This window comes from Molothrus ater, chromosome 10 (genome assembly GCF_012460135.2).
Source record: "Molothrus ater isolate BHLD 08-10-18 breed brown headed cowbird chromosome 10, BPBGC_Mater_1.1, whole genome shotgun sequence".
Lineage (NCBI taxonomy): Eukaryota > Metazoa > Chordata > Aves > Passeriformes > Icteridae > Molothrus > Molothrus ater.
In genome coordinates, this window is record NC_050487.2 from 16920418 (window position 1) to 16938044 (window position 17627).

The following is a 17627-nucleotide window of genomic DNA, read 5'->3' on the forward strand; positions in this document are numbered from 1 at the left end:
CTGGCAGTAAGAATAACCCTCTTGTCCACGGCTCATGCAAGGGAGCTGCAGCTGCGTGGCTGTGAGCGGGCAACACAGGAGAGCTCTGTTGGGGGAGGGAAAGGGGAAAAAAAGGCCTCTGTATCAGGAACAGTGAGGCTCTGATCTGTGTGATTTCACCCCTGCATTCTTTAGGAAACAGCGATCACACAACTGCATAAATTCCATTAGAGGACCGATTCTAGAAAGCAGGATAAGTGTTGAGCTCTAACTGTAAATACAGGAGGTCCAGCCTGCAACAATTAATTAGTTAAATACCTTCCTATTTATTTATGAAGCTATTAGAAGAAGGAAAGAGATAGATGTTACCTTGGTCTCTCAGATACCTGACACACTTTCCCTGCCCCACTCCAAGGTTGGAAAGGGGTGAATTAATACAGTATGCAATTGATGATTTTTTTTCTGTTAACCCAAAACTCTTTGCAATGAGAGCAGCAGAGAACTTTCCCTGTTGCCTCTTGGCAATCCTGCTGGATTAAACTGTTCCTGAAGATAAAACACAGGTCTATTTAGACAGAAGGTCTTGAAGATAATATTTTAAGACAAAATTGTACTCTCCTTGTTGTCTCAGTCCACTTTAACGTAGGTGCTTCATTTCTCATTGGAAAGGAAGAAAGACTGAGAAGGATTGAGTCCCATTGCTATAGAAATTTAAAAGGGATTTGTGTCCAGCTTAATAACCAGCTCATTTCCATGTGAATGAAGATGATCCTTTAGAATAGTGTTTGATATTTTCATGGTTGTTTGCCAGTTTTAGGCTTTCATCAGTCCCATGTTTGCTTTTGTCTCCAACTCCCAGTGGTTCAAGGACAGGGAGAGGAGTAAAAGTAATTGAGCAGCAGTGGCTGGGCCCAATGTGTGTATTTGTTTCTGCAAATGCTGACACATGGAAGCTGTTCGCAAGGGAGTTCTTGAATTCTCCGAATCCTGATACCAGGATTAGGAAGGCACAGTGATAGTGAGCTGACAGTGATCAGAGCTGTATCAAAAGAACAGCACAGAGTGTCTTTTTGCTTAAGAGAGATTTTGGAGTGAGCATTTGGGGTTATAGACCTCTCTCATTGCTTCAGGCACACATGGAGGTAAAGCACAGCTCCAAATTTTCAGCCTGGCTACCACAGCACATAAGATGCTGCACCTCAGTAAATATGATGTTGGAAAAGGGTCTAGTGCTCTGCAAACCCCACTAATGCCATTCCATTTTTAGAGAAAGACTTGTCTCTAGTATATATATTTATATATAATTTTTTTTTATTGCCACTAGCTAGTATCCCTCTGTATAGAGTGAAAGGTCACCTCCAGAATATGGAATAGCTTTTCTCTACCCCCTTTATCTTTAAAAGGTTCTCATGTCCAGGTAACACATATGCTAACAGGTGCCCAAATTACTACTATTATTAATGGGGAAAAAAAAAGGTGAGTGGACAATATTAGTAAAAAATTCTTTTACAGTTGATGTGGAATATACAGCAGCAATTGAGGTAATTTTTGAGAAACAATGTGCAATTTCCACTTTAAAAGGATGTTGAAACATCATGCTCCACCCAAGCAAAGTCAATACATGAAGTTGTGGAAGACAGCTTGCAGTAACAGACCAATCAATCTGTTTTCTTTAAGAATTAAAAAGTACTTACATGAGAAAGAGGTAAGTAGTTTATATGTGAGTAAGCAGTTTAACTTTCACAAAGCAAGCAGTAGTTTCCAGAGCTGGAAGATAAAATAGACAATGCCAAACTAGACATTAGATATGCATTTCAGGAATGCATGTAATCAACAGCTAAACCAATTTTCTTGGGGCTTCAACAAAATCAGTGTCAAACTGTGTCCTAACAACTGACAATAATTCTGTGTCTCAGAGAACAGTGGCTTGATAAATGTCACACAGTGATTTATAGTACGGTTTCTCTTGTACACCAAGTGATATTGTGGTCAAAATCGCTTTCAGCTTTTATCAATCTATAGTAAAAAGTGTGAAAAGTGTGACGTGATTTTAGTGTGTTGACCGTACTGTGTTGTTCAATCTTTGGACAAACAGGGAGAACAGACTGAAGAAGTGTACTTGACCTAAGAGAATTGTGCAGCACATGAGCTTAGATGTACAGAAGGTCCTGTGTTATCCAAAAAAGGTAATGACCAAGGTCACTGTAGTGTAAGAACATAAAAGAGTTTTGGTTGAAGAAGAATGTTTGGGATTCTTGACAGAATTGTTCTTGGTTGATAGAGTTTGTGGTTAAAATGTTGCAAGGTAACATGACGCCAAAATTACTGATACAAGCTTAACACAGTATATTGTAGCTAGCAAGAATATATTGAATGTATCAACCAACGTGGCTATGAAATGCTAAAAAATTGTCAGAAATATTCCATTCTATTAAACAGATGGTTCTTCAGAGCTTTCCCACAAGTGATATTTCTACATCCTCTGTTGCCCTGCTCAAAGCTGCAATGAAATAAAGTAATAGTTTTCATTTTCAAAATAAAAAAAGATAACCCGATCTCTTGGCATCTGTTTAAATAAAACTGATTTGATATCTAATCTGACTTAAATGGATCAGAAATGAATGTACCAAAGATAAGGCAAATAGTTTCTGTTTAATCACAGTCTAATTTGCCTGTCAATGTGAAGTCTACTACAAATCAAGACAGCAAGTACCCTGAAGCACCAATTTATTTTCTGTCAACTAAAGGAAGGCTTATCTCCACAAACTTGCTGCCAGTTTTTTGTCTCTACAAAATAAAAAATGCACTCCTCACTCACAGGAGAAACAGAAGTACCTGGAGGTGGATGCATGGAATACGTTCCAAAAATCTTACTCTGCTTCAGTGTCTCAGAAAACAAGTCCTAGGTCAAAAGCCATTTGATGGGATCTCGCAGAGATGAGAGCAGAAACACTAACATACATCTTGTGTTCTTTAACCAGGAAACAGTCTGTTCAGTTCAGCCAGCATTTCCTTGCTTTGGTGGATGTCTATGCAAACTATGCAAACACAGAGCTGATCTGATGTATTTCAGTCAGTCCTAGTAACAATAGATAATATTTATTTTTGATTGTTTGCTTTTGCCACCTCTCCAGCACCTTCCTGTGTGGCTTTGAAAGAGCTTCCAAACTCCCTCTCTATGCTGCATCCCAGAAAAGAACAAAACAAAGACAATGTACCAAGTTAGCTCTTCCCCACAGCTACAGCAGGGACGCCAAAAAACTGCCCAAAAGGCTGAACTTGTCACAAAGCTTAGTTTAATTTGACAATCATCATAAGGCATCCATGTAAATGAAAAATTCCCACCAGGGTCACAAACATTCTCCCACTAAATAAAATATGTTAGAACAGAGGCCCGTGATTCCAAAAATGCTAGTGGTTCCTGGTCTCAACCAGGCTGCCACTGCTGGCAGTGGGGTCCAGGAGACGCAGCACCAACAGCGGCAGCTCCGGAAGTGTAAAGTCAGCTTGTACAAATCTCTTTCAATAGAACATCAAATGAAAAGGAAAGAGATTTGTGTAGAAAACATCATTCTCCATCCTTTCTGGGAAAACAAAGCAGAATTTAAAAGATAATCCCATTCAAGGAGCAAAGATCAGAGCTTGGAGTTCTGAAGCCCAAAAATGCTGATGGCCCATTTTTAAAACTAATGAAGCACTACAGAGGCCTGAGTTTATTATTGCTTTATCCCAGTTCAGCCCAGGCTAAGGCTATGGTGAAGTCCAAATTAATTTAAAGCCAGAAAATGAAGATCCAGTAACAGCACCTAAGTCCCCATCCACACATGGGTGTAAACAGATACTTTTGGTGAAGAAAACAAAGCCCTCCCAAATTTCCTCCTCTTCCTGTCTAGGCAGATCCCCATAGCAGGGCTAAAATTTGCCCTGAAGCATAAAACAATTTCTCTCTCACATCTCTGTTAACCAAGTCTTTTCCAAATGTTTTGCTTTTTTTTCATACTATCCTGGTGATGCATCAGCTCAGAGATGCCTTTGAGGTACCCACATGTTTAAAACATGAGGTACCCACATGTTTAAAAGTTTGTGGCACAGAGTCTAAGAACCATCACCTATACTCTGCAATACCCCAGGACACTTTACCCTTGGCTTCCTGAGACCAAACAGCACAGAGGGAAGACAGTGTCTTCACATCTTACATGGCTGGCCAGTGAAACAGCATGTCAGGAAATGAAATGGCACCTTACTCCCACCATAAGTCAGAAAACAGACTTGGGTAAAGTGGGACTTAAAAGTTTCACATCAAGAAAGATGGTGCTTCCCTCAGATTATAGTATGACAGGGCCACTGTTTTCAGGCAAACATTATTCAAGGCAGTAAAATCTTAGCATGGATATTTTCATGGCTGACCTACAGGCCAAGATATGCTGAGGATCTTAAAAAAATTACAAGTCTTGGTAATTCCTCCAAAAGGAGAGAATAAAAGACACAGAGTGCATCTGATGCATGTGCCACGCATCCTGACACACTAGCAAAGGTTGCAGCTAGACTTGTCAAAACAGTTAAAAAGATTTAGGCATCCAGCTAGTACCAGAATTGATGGCATTTGGGAACCTAATTTTGATTTTGAAAACTCAAGCCTACACATTTCTTTATTGCTTGTCCCATTGAGTGCAAAGGGAAAACTGAGGGTAGGGTTAGCAGAAGGATTTCAAATCCATCATAATGTTTCCCTGTTCTTTTTTATATATTTCTTAATATATATAAAGAGCATCACCATTATTATTATTATTTAGCCACCTATGGGCAGGGAGGAACAGGAGCTATTTAAAATTAGTTTCTCATTTAAGCATTAGTCCCCTTCCTCCCAAATCACAATACCTCTGTCACAGGAAGGAGCATAACATGAAAACATGTTTGCTGCCACTAACAATTCCTGAGTCTCTCCTTTGCAGAACTTTAGCCCAAATATTAGGACAATGACAGCTTGACACATACACACTCCCCAGCAACATACATACAGCAAGTAGGACATATTCCACAGCCTCAATGGCCTCAGACAAAAAAAAAGGAAAAATAAGAAGAAAAAGAATACCCTCCCACCAAACAACAAATCTGAAGAAACCATCCAGAAGAGCCTCAGGAAAGGGAACTATCCACTTTCCATGGAGAAGCAACAGCCCAGGAGTCCCTGCCTAGTAAAAACTGAATCAAAATATTCATCACACAGCTGGTGGAGATCTCTGAAACCTGGCAGTATTACACACTGGATACTTGAAGGCACATTTGCTTTGTGTTTTGGGAGAGAAATCCAGTTACAACACACTGCAGCTGCAAGGCTGAGGGAAAGGAGGCAATGCTTGGTTGGTATCTTTCCTCTGTTCCTGTCCCCATTTTCAAGCTTCGTGGCTGGCATGAACTGGTGATCTAAGCAGACACGTTGACATCCCTGAGTGAAATGGCACCATTTGTGGCCTCTGAGACTTTGTCCTCAAGCACCATTGCTGGTGTGTCTGTAGTGACTGCTGTAGTGTCTATGGCAGGAAGTGGATTCAAGCCCTGGGATAAGATCTGCTGGATCGTTTTCCGCAAATTGGGGTGCAGCTGGTTTTGGGTCTGGTAAAAAATTTCTAAGGCAAAAGACTTGAGAGTGCCAGTGCAAAGGTCCTCGTAAAGTGGAATTGTGTACATCCGAGACATCTACAAAAAAAAGGAAAACAAGATAAAAACATTTCAATGAAAGTCAAGAAGTTCAGCTCTTCTACAGCTACACTCCAACAGCCCTGAGTAACTTCAGACTGGAGACAGGAAACACATTTCTCCAAAAGACAGATGAGTCTATTCTAAGTCCAATGCAAGGATTTTTATGAATGGTAATAAAAAAACATCTGCTCTCTGAGACTGAGCTACTTCCACAGAAGTATTTTTACAGAACTATTTTTAAAGGCCGAATAAAAGAGGCCACACTGAACACATGCATTAAACTTTTGCTCCAGCACAATAACAACTACTGAAAACAACTCGATGAGCCCTAGCCTTGCTTGAAGTGTAAATATTCAAATAATCACATGATTTAGTAGTGCAAAAACTTGTGGTCTGGAAAAGCCAGGCTGCTGCAAAGCAATACATAAAATGCATGGGGCAGAACTGGGACAAGGGTATTGAGTCAGGCTAGAAAAGCAGAGATTATCTGGAGGCATTTGAAATTACATCTGCCCATTCCTCCCCACCGCTAGCAGGTGAGCCATGCTCAGCCCCTTCGCAACACACCTGGGCTACACTTGGCCAGGAAGCAGAAGTTCCAAGGTCTTTCACGTCGCATGTCTCATGCACATGTCTCATGCACTGAGAGGTGCAGTGAGTTTAATCCAGCAGTTAGTACCTGGTTTTCCAAGAAGCGACGGACTTTGTAAAGGTCTGGGTAATAGTCATTTCGGACTACAATCTGCAACCAGCGGATACGGATTTCTGCATTCATGGAGTCCAGCTGAGAGGAGTAACATTCCGAGAGCTTTTTTATCACCTCTGAAGAGAGCACATACACAGAGAAAGAACTATGACCTATTTTGTCAATTTTGAGGGTCATCAGATAATAACAACTCTCAAATCACAGAATCATAGAATCTGTTGGGCTGAGAAAGACTTGGAGATCTCCTATTCCAATCCCTCTGTGACATGGCCTGGGACATCAACCTGACTTTATGTGAATTATAATGTCAACCAGAGGCAGGGATCTTTAGAATTCAATCAATTATTCCAGGGATAATTTCCTACTATCCTGGAAAGAGCACTCACCATGTGGCAGTGGTGATCCATCCAGCAATCTGTCCAGGAAAAGCACAGTTTGGAACGTTCTCCATTTAGTGAGGTCAACACTGCTGGCAGCAGCAACAGAGTCCAGAGGCTCTGTGGTCCAGAGTTTGAAGAGTGTCTCCACTGGTCTGGTCAGACTGGATCCCTGAGATAAGTCTGGCTCAGCTAACGGAGGTCCTGTAGCATTGAGCCAACGTTCAAACTCCAGTCCTGGAATGAGGAGCACCAAAAACGTGGAGCAGAGATCCCTGCAGATGGCTTGGTTGCCTCAAAGTTCAGAATTGCTTCTAGCATAGTTAAGGGAGGTTGTAACAACAGCAACCAATAGTTATAGTGACACAACAGTCTTAGCAGCCTCATTGGGATAGCCTAGAGAACACCTGGAAGAGTGCTCAACAGTACAGTAAGTACAAGAAACACACATACTCTTAAGGCAGCCAGGCTGACAAGTACCTATGTTCAAATTATGCTCTAATATTTGTGTGCCTGCATTCTCTCTCAGAATTTTGAGGAAGACTGACAAATATGGAGAAAACCCATTTTATAGAAAAAATGAGAGATGAGAGGGATGACTAAACTCCTCCTACCCACCAGCAAACCCAAGCAATTTATATTTATTTATGCAACCAATTTTAAAAAAAGTTTCTTCACAAGCAGCAGAGCCTGCTTTCCAGCAGAGCTGCTCCTCTTGACCTTTTACAACCTCTGTACTTTTCTAACCCATGGCAATACTTCCTGTTCCACACCATCTATGCTAAAACTCCTACCTTCTGCATCCCCTGAATATTAGCCAGGCAAAAATTAGCAACTTCTGTGGTTAACTCATTAGCCTACCAGTGGGCCAAATAAAACACAGAACTGCTGAGCTCATGCCGCAGTTTTTGCCACAGAAAACTCTCTCATCTCCACAGGCAGTTTCCTCTCCACAAAGCCTTCAGGCACCCAGTATCCTCAAGAGCTGTACTCTGCTTTAAACTGTCGAATGGGCTCAATAGCTATTCACAGGGATGGACACATGGCAGGATAACATGAGTCTCATTTCTTTAAGAAAGTGAGATAATAAGCACCTGGGTAGGCCACAGACCTTCCACAAATCCACCAACAGCTATAAATGGGGGATACAAGGGAAAGTGAAACATTCTGGAAGATATTTTATATGCATGGGCAGGATCTTGGGGAAGTTACAGTTCTCAAAGCATGTTTTTTGTTATTAAAATAGACGAAATTTCAATGCGTATTCACCTTTTCCCTGCATTTAAGCATGTGTAAATCTTACAAGCACTGATCATTCTGTCTGCAGAGTGAAGGTGAGTTAATGAGAAAGTTAACCAAGGGACACTCAGCTAATTAATGCCAAAATTGTCAGCAATTTCAGAGGTTCTCATTCCCTAGTGTAGAGGCAATAGCCACAAACTCTGTCAAGAACATCTGGTTGTTGCCGAACTATTTTGTTTGCCTTAGCATTTCCCTGTGCATCCTCCAAGCCAAGCACAAAATTCATCATCCAGGTTTTCTACAGTGTTTACAGTTAACTTAGTAAATCTCCTACCTGCTTTGCTCTCAACACATTGCTCTTTCAGCTCTGGAAAAAAATTCAGGAAGGAATCCAGAAGATCTTGAGCCACAACACTGGTAAATTTATACTTCTCAATGTAGGCCTAAAATAGTAAAACATTCAAATTATGATTAGGAGTAAGACAGCTTCCTTTTGATGTAGAATCACTGCATGCCACAACAATAACAACAACAAAAAAAAATACAAGCATAAGAGTAGGAACAATTATTTGAAGGTTTTAAAAAACATGAAGAAAAATATTCTCCCTCCTCACCCAGTTAATTAAAGAAACAAGGAAAAAGAGAGTAGCTGCAAATACATTGACAGCTGAGTGTAATTTCATTTTCCTTTTCCAAAACAAGGCAGTAGCTGACGCTTTTTTAGAGGTTTTGCAAGTGTGCTTCCAGGCACCAGCCTGCCCCAGTACAATAACCCATACCCTTTGTCACCTTGGGTAAAAAAAATCCAAGTTAACAATTTTTAGTAGTGAATCAAGTCACATCTTTCCAGTCACACACAATCTGTGCTGGAACAGCTTTCTAATTACTTGGAGGACAGAACAAGTGATAACAAATATATACTACTGCTCTGTATCTAGGACCTCATGATCTCAGAATCTGAGAAATCTTGTACAAAGATTCATGTAAGCTGACAGGCCCACAACTTTCCTCCATCTCTGACACACTTGTATTCATCTTTACCCTTAACAATTAGCCACAGTGAAAGAATCTGAGAAAAAAAACCCCAACAACAAAAAAACAACTCTAAATCTCAAGAAAACACATATTTACACTCACTCTTAGGAAGGAGTCAAAGTGTCTGGGGTCACCACAGAGCTGGGACAGGTAGTAAACAAAGCAGTAGCCTTTCTCATAGGTGAAGAGGTTCATTAAATTACTGGGATTTACACCTGAAAGAAGACAACATGATAAGAAACTAATGAGGAGAGTGATTTCCAGCCCTTCTGAGTTATACAGACTCCTTAGAGATCACCAAGCTGAGACATAGTGACTTTAAAAAACTAAGCTTGTTGTCAGTACATTTAAGTTACTGCAGTAAATAAATAGATGCAGTCCAAAGACACAGCCTGAAAAAATAACTTTTTTTTTTTAAATCAGTCATTGTAAGGTAGGTAGTAACTCCCAATGGAATAAGTCACTTCAAACTAGAGGTCACTGAAAATAGATCTGGAACTTGAAAACAAATCCTTTTTTTTTTTCTTTTTTCAGTGCCAGGTTCTGGGAATCACCATACCACAAATTTTCAAAGATATCAATAAAAGGTAATCACCACTTGCTCCTTTTTTGAGACTTTCACACATGCTTTTCCATTTGACTTCAATATAATCTCCACTTGCATTTTAGATTGTTTTAAAAATCATTTAGATAGAAGACAGCTTCACCCACCCAACTGTGACCACAGAACTAGAGAACTACCAGTGAAGGAGACAGGTATTTACATCTGGTAAATTTACATCAGGTATTGCATCTGCTCAGGGAATAACCAAACAGCCTCTGCACAGCTCAACTCAGAGCAAGTACCTGTTTATCCGCTTGCTAAATACATACATAGCTCTTACCATGAACACATAAAGAGAGGAACATTGAATAGCAAAGGATTTTATATTATGTTTCCAAATATTTCCATTTAAAATACTTTATTTTACATATCCAGAATTGCAAACCCACACAGCTTTCAAGGCAGTTTTTCACATGCTTTCTACTCAGTAAGTCTGTTCTTACACAGAACAGTATCTATAAAGATGAATTATCCAACCTTGAAAAAAGCTTGAAAGAAAAACTTCCTTACTTGTTTTTAGACTGGTTTACAAACCAATTTTTTTTTTTCAAAAAAAGATATGCAAATATTAGTCCTTTTTTTTTTTGTCACTATTCCATAATGGATATAGAGAGGTGTATAATTTTGTGTAGAGCAGCCTCAGCCAAAAGCAATACCTGGCTCCAGTTTAACCTGAAGCTTGCTGACCGGGTTGTCTTCTCCAAGGAGCTTCATCTGTCTGTGGAGAGCATCGAGGCGGAATGCAGTCTCCAAACATGTGAAGGCAGCTCCTACCCCAGAAAGCAGCTTGTTAGTTGTGGGAAAATGATCAGCAAAAGCTGATCTGTGCAGGACTGGCACAGGGACAAACTAAAAGCTGCTGCAAGTGCAAAAGACAGAACAGTGAGACAGAATCACAGTAATGTAATGGCAGAGGAACTTGAGTGCAGAACATCCTTGTAATTAGTAATGGAAGTCAGAGCCCAACCCAGTGTATTTCCTCACTCTGATCATGCATCAGGCTGCACTGGAAACCAAAACAGCATGAAAATGATGCTAAAGTTTACATCCTTCACATCATCTCATCAGTTCTTGCAAGATAAGGAGGGCAGCACTGAAATAAGTATTGTACAGGTAACTTTCAGGGAGCAATCAAGTGCTGCAAAAGCATACTGTCACTGGTAGAATAGTAAACACAATTCCATACTCAGTGCCAAGAATTACTAAGCAAATGTCACCTCTTGAGCAGAAAGAGAAACGAATTGGATTTGGTAATTGTATCCTGTGTATATTTTAAAGCTTTATCTATCATCCTACCTGGTTTTTGCCCTAAGTATTTCACCTTCCTCTCATTAGGACTTTTTACAGCTGTGACTGGGTACGCTCCTCCTTCTCCCTAATTGCAATATAGAGCATTCCATGCTTTCTAACCAAACTAGCTGTATTACACTGCCAAGTCAAGAGATCTTTCCTATGCCCTTGCAGACATTAGAAGCTGCAGAAAATGGATTTTCAGATTCAGAAGATACTTAACACCCATAACTATTAAAATTTTAGCCTTCTTTGCTGAGTTTTTAACCTGAAGTTAGGGTTTGTTACATAATACAACCTCAGACTCTCAATGTAACACCCGAATCCTACATAGCCAAATGTGAATTGAGAACCAGGGCATATCTGGAAAACAAAAGAACCTGTATGAGCAGAGAAGGAAGTGGACCTGCTTCCCAGGGGAAAGCAAGAACTAGGGTAACTAGTGTTAAGGGCAATTACTTCAAGCTACAGAGAGGAGAATTAAGCAAGATCCAAGAGGAGTGGTAGTCAGTGGACTCAAATTTCCCTAAACAATATCATTGCAAAGATACCTATTTACTATCAACAGAAAAGACTCCAGAAATTATGTCAGAGAGGGTAAGATTTAGATCAAAGGTCTGTCTTGGAAACAAAATAGAAGGGAGAAAGAGCTTACTAAAGAATTGCACAGGGAAAGACGTTTTTTAGTTTCCCAGCAAATGCTTCTTGAAACAACCAGTTCTAGAGAATAGAATAAAATCAGCAAGGATTTTGTTCTATGTTGGATGGAACAGACTAAGATGATGAACAGGTTGATATCTGCTGACCTACTCACATTACTGCCATGCATAATGTGACTTAGGACAGTACTACTCACTGAGAATTACTCAACATAAAACAGCTTTCAAAGATATGTAATATGCATTGTAACATCTCCATAGATGTTCAGAGCACTTCTTTGCCTAAACTTGTCATCAGTTCATGTCCAAAAACAATATACATGAATAAAAACAAATGCTTTCTTCTAAACATTTTTGCTGTCCAGATTTCTAGGAACTTTTCTAAGATTGTTTACATTGGATGCTTGAGAAAATACATGGAACTGGCTTTTAAGAATATAACAGGACAAATTAGAAAAGCATACATTCCCATTATTCAATTCAATAACAAGCCAATTAAACTTAAAAGAAAGAGGACTGGTTTACTACTTATATATTCTAAAGACAGCATCATAAAACTGACCTGTGAAATTCACCGACACAAGCAAAAGCAGGGTTTACAATCCTGCAGGAAATCTCCAGCACATAAACAGCTACATAAATCTGCACTTTTTTTTTAATGCTACTGCCATCATTCTTTTTAACAGTAGGTAGCTACTAACTGATCAGAATTAAAATAACACTTGTTCAGAGGACACTTGTTTCACAATGTAACTTTTATAAGATTTCTTACGTCTTTCTCTGAAGCATCCTCTGGTGATCTTGCTCTGACATACCTGCACCTGCCTGGTACCCAACAGTAGTTCCAAGTCCTCACAGCATTGTGCTAACACACCTCACTCAAAGCCCCTGGTACCATATCTGGTATTGAGCCCACTAAAGCCAAGACAATGTCAAACTCCAAGTATGCAACACGTTCAACACAAACTTTGGGGCTGTGTGTGGGTGTGTGTTCCAGAAATAAAACAAAGCCTAACTGAAAACCAGCTCCCTACAGACTTCTGAGCTTCCAGGGCAAATACTCCGAGCAGCAGCTCAGAGTTATGGTAAGAAGGAGCCCAGGGAGGAGTTTCTGGAGCTGTACCGTAGGTCTCGGTGGTGATGCGGCGCTGCGCGTAGGTGGCCAGGCCCTCGCTCAGCCACATCTCCTCCCACGTGGCGTTGGTGACCGCGTTCCCAAACCAGCTGTGGGCAACTTCATGAATGACGTCAATGATCAAAAACTCATCGCTCTCCAGAATGGAAGAGATGATGAAGGTCAGGCATGGGTTTTCCATGGCAACAATAGGGAAGGAAGGAGGAAGAAAAACAATGTCATATCTAAAATTAGGGAGAGAAGAAAGAAGAAAGGACATGAGTAAATTGCAGCTAGAAGACACACAGTAACATTTTCTGTTTTCAGAAGACATAATAACATTTTTCTTTCTTTAGGGAAGGCTCTTCTGAGACCCTCTTGTGACTTCAGGAACGAACAAACTTTCTGTACCAGTGGTGCCTAATTCTGATCAGACGATCACAATTTATTTTGTTGGCCAAGGACCTGCTTATGTTTGGATGTAAAGACTTGACAGTCTTTTGATGTCATCAAAAGAAGCATTGTGCTCCCTTCACACACACAAACGCATCACAAGTTGTATATCTGGGAGCCACAAAAACTGTTTACACTATAAACAGTAGTGTAACACAGTATTGAGTCCCCAGAGGCTCCCAGGAAAGAGAGAGGCTAGGAAGCTGTCAATGAAGGAATTGATTTCCTACACATGCAGTGTCATCAAAATAACTTTAATCTGTCTGCTTTGGAACACAACAGTAATATTTATTTTGCTTTCTCAATTTCTTTACCAGTGATCAGCACTGGCACACTGGGCCATGTTCTCAGATTATTTCAAGCAATACTTGTTAAATCAACAACAAGGCGATCTTCCTCCTTACCTTTAGCAAAGAAATATAGGAAACATTTTCTCCCATCCAAAGAGGCAAGTATTCTCTCAAAACCACTCTTTTTAAATATATAGTCAAGCTTTTCAAGAGCTGTTAATGTTGGTTTGGGGGACTTGGACTCTCAATGAGTCTGTACTGAGATTTTCAGTATTCCCAGGCATGCCACAAACAATGCAGAAATAAATGAGATAAATAAAACAACCATACATTTTAAATGATGTCTGGCCCAGTGCTGGACTTACATCACAAAACACTGTAGTATGAAAACTCTCATTCTTCAGGAAAGATCCACTGTTTAGAAACCAACCTCCAGTTCAAAACAGTGGATCTTTCCGCTGCAAACCAGCTAAAACATCTCCAATGCCTCCATGGTCCTTCCTGCCACTTGTGGAGACAAAACTCCAGAGTATGTTTTCAACTACTACAATGCTGCCAGCTGAAATGCTAGTTTGCCCTGCTATAGGGAGAAAGCATGATCATTTCTCAATACTGTTTTATTTTGTTCCCCTTGCACATTCCCAGGAGACTGATTAAACTCACCTTCCCCATATATAGGGGCCATACAGACTCTCTGCAGCAGTCAACCAGCGTTCCACAATGCCAGAAAGTTTGCTGATGGCTGTTGGCAGCAGGCAAGGCTCTGCCCACACTCTGCTCCTGTCAGAAAACAGAAAACATCAGGTGATACTTCAGCAAACTGAATTATCTCTTAGAAAAAAAACAGCCTGACTGCTTACCACACTTCCATGTATGGTAATAGAGCAAGGAGACCTCCCATCAGACCTGGGCCCTCCTAGACTAAAGCTCCATGGAACATGGCAAGAGGTAACCAAAAATGCCTTCAACAAGGCAATGAGAAAGCAGCTGTAATGACTTCAGGGAACAGTAGGCAACATTTATGGAAGAGGAACATATCTTTGCCAGTGCGGTGCCATGAATTTCTTTATACCCAACTACACTTCAAACTCTCTCTGTGCTCACAGCTCATGAACCCAACTATTCCCTTTTCAATGACTCAAATCCTTGCTACTTTACAGTATGAAGCACTGTACAGAGACATAAAATGCAGAATGCACTCACTGCAAATCTTACCTTGGACCTATGTCTGCATGTGTGAGGTCTCCAGCCACCAGGGCCACTAGGTAAGCAGGAACTGGATATTCCATGTAAAATTGATATACACCTTCCTCTTCTAGGTAGGAACTTTGGGTGGCACTCATCAACACCTGTATGCCTGCTGGAGCCTGGAAGACCATCATCATACACATCAACTCACCAGATAATCACAGCTGAATGACTGAACCACAGATCTCTGGTTCATTTTCATCTATGCCTGATGATGTGCATTAAAAATCATCATTTACATAACACAAAATGAAATATTTCTGTGAGGTTTTATACCACAATCTGCCCAATCCATGAAAACATACCAACCAAAGATATTACTCCTCCTATATGCCAGCTGCCCCAAAAGCACCCACATATTAAATTATTTCATCTATACAAAATGCAACATTATTTGATGCTGATTTCAAAAGACTTCACGTTTTTTCTTTCAAAAATTGGTATAATACAGTTGAGTATTATCATCATCAATAACCACTATTGGAAGGGGCCAGCCAAATTCTCTCTCATATTTTTATTTCACAATTACTCTTTCAGCATTGAGTACAAGGAAGGCAAGACCCAAGCATGGAAGGCAACAGAGTTACTTTCGGGGCACTACCCTGATTCTGGCCCAAGAACCAGAATTGGACCTAAAAAATTCAGTATTCTTTATAATACTGAATCACAATATTTTTAGCAGATGTAAACTGCTAAAAATACATGATGTAACTACACATTCACAAGTTAACAGCAGCTAAGAGCTCTGTGAGCCATCCACAGGCATCCCTTACCTTGACAGTAGCTGAGTAGGTGCACTTCACTGCAGGGGTGTCGAAGCAGGGGAAGAAGGAGCGGTTACACACTGAGTGTCCCTGTGTGAAGACAAAGGGCTTGGCATTGCCATATGTCAGCTCTGGATCCAGCCACCAGATCTGTTGAAACACAATGGGAAGAAGAGATGAGGGAAGCAGACAACATGACAAGGATGAACTGCCAAAAACAAAACATGAAATCAAGAGGATTGTGGGGGAGAAGCACCACCTCAGCTGTTTAGCTCCCCAGATGAACACCTGGCACAGGGCACATTTCCATCTCTAACAATTCATCTTCCTACTCCGCTTTATTTGCCGGGAATATTCAAAAAAATTCTTACTGTCTGAACACTGAGTGGCGACATGTAACATAGTGACTTCCAGCCACTCACTATTTCTGTTACATCAATTTGCTTGGTTAATAACAAGTCCCTAACAAATATCCACACAATATCCACTCCCTTCTTCTCAAAGGGAATACTCTGGCTATCTCCATGTTTATAATTCAATATGAACAGGAATAGAAGGGGTCAGGTAACATAAGCTGAAAAGAAAAAAAAACCCACAGCCCAAAACAAACCCAAATCCACAAACCAAAAATCCCTGAAGCTGAACAGTGTACACAATATTATCTGTGACCCTGACACTGCCCTCCTGGCTGAAGCATCAAACATTTTGACACTATGCAAAAAAGTCGGTATATGTAAGAAACATCTGGTCAAGGACACTGGAGGCCCCTTTTAACAGAATGGATAAGGAGATTCTGGGTGGTCACAAAGAAAGCACACCACTGAGCTCGTCAATTTTCAGTACCACACAGCAAATAAATCACAAGTCAGACCCTCAGCAAATAATTAGAACACATTAAAAATAATAAGAAAAAGTCCAGTTATTTGCCTTTTAGTCTTTCTGTTTCAAATGTTTGTGCTTTCACGTGCTCCCTGCCTCCAACTTTGAAGTGTAGGAACAATTTTAAATAAGGATTTCCTTGTAATCCTAGAACTCTGGAGCTGAACTCTGATGGAAAATATCAAATATTGTGAAATGTGCAATAAAATTTGAACCACTGGAAGTCTTGGAAACAGTCAAGCGCAAGGAATAAAACTTCTGAGTCTGCTGAATTCTTAGATCAAAGCAACCAATAAATCTGAGATCAGTGAACAGCAGTTAGTGCAAATACTAGTTCAGTTTTAGTCCTCAAGGGAAAGCAACGAAACACAGAAGAGAAGTCTGGGTACTAAGTCTGCTCACGTTTTAACAAAATGTTACAACTCTCTCTCCTAGTTAACTTTTGGAAGTTAAAGTTTTCTGTGTCTCCTTCTGTCCTGTAAGGTTACTTTTTGATATCTTCTTCCCTTGCCTTTAGACCTTTTTCCTCAGTTGCCAGTGTGCTCCTCTCCCAAATCATCCACTGCAGCAGGCCCCCCAGGGATCAGTGAAAGGTGAGGACAGGAAACAGAGTCAGCAGCTTTCAGTTATTCCCATGGAGTCTCACACTTCTGCTGCAAATGTTTGGGTTTTTTTAGGAGGAGGGCATTACTAAATTAAAAACCTTTATCTAAAAGTAAAATTAATCTCTTGAAATTTGTTTCAAGATTACCCTCTTCTATTTCAAGCCTGCAGGGCCAGAAACAAGCCTAAAGCAGGACTTTCTGAGGAGCCCTGTCTGTTCACACCCATGTGCTGCATTTCAGTGTAGCACTGCCCACAACCCTGGGTCACAGCCCAGGGGCACCTACATAGCTACAGATTTCCACTACATTTCTCATGGATACCTGCTTTTCACAGCAATGAATATAATGTCTGCAATGCCACATTGTGGAACTAGAGACAGCTGTTCCAGAAGGCATTTGGGGACATATGTCTCATTACACACCAATAACTAGGAACTTCCACCCAGAAACACATATTTTACAAAAAAATGAAGGTTCTGTATTTAATACAGGGTAGTAGTTTTCTAATGATCCAGGGAAGAGGCTCAGAAATTAAATTTCAATTTCTGCCCCAATGCCTTTTGAAAACACTCATCTGATCAGTGGCTTTGTGCTTGTATCACAAAGTCTGACTTCCAATCTTATCGCTGGCCCTGCTGAAGAGACTCATCTTCAAAACATTGTTTCCTTTGCTTTTTGAGAG

At 40.4% G+C, this 17627-nt stretch overlaps 1 protein-coding gene across 2 annotated transcripts in view; it reads right to left on the reverse strand.

Moving 5' to 3' along the window:
• Nucleotides 1–3258: 3258 nt before the first annotated feature.
• Nucleotides 3259–17627, reverse strand: part of ABCC5 (ATP binding cassette subfamily C member 5) — a 67653-nt gene continuing 53284 nt past the window's right edge. For both annotated transcript variants that reach the window (XM_036388940.2, XM_036388551.2), the window contains 10 exons: nt 15471–15611; nt 14665–14816; nt 14113–14229; nt 12716–12951; nt 10300–10413; nt 9142–9254; nt 8339–8447; nt 6772–6999; nt 6359–6501; nt 3259–5676 (listed from right to left, as the gene is read on the reverse strand). In XM_036388940.2, the coding sequence (XP_036244833.2) occupies nt 5404–5676; nt 6359–6501; nt 6772–6999; nt 8339–8447; nt 9142–9254; nt 10300–10413; nt 12716–12951; nt 14113–14229; nt 14665–14816; nt 15471–15611 (1626 nt within the window). In that variant the 3' untranslated portion in view covers nt 3259–5403. The remainder of the gene's footprint in view (nt 5677–6358; nt 6502–6771; nt 7000–8338; nt 8448–9141; nt 9255–10299; nt 10414–12715; nt 12952–14112; nt 14230–14664; nt 14817–15470; nt 15612–17627) is intronic.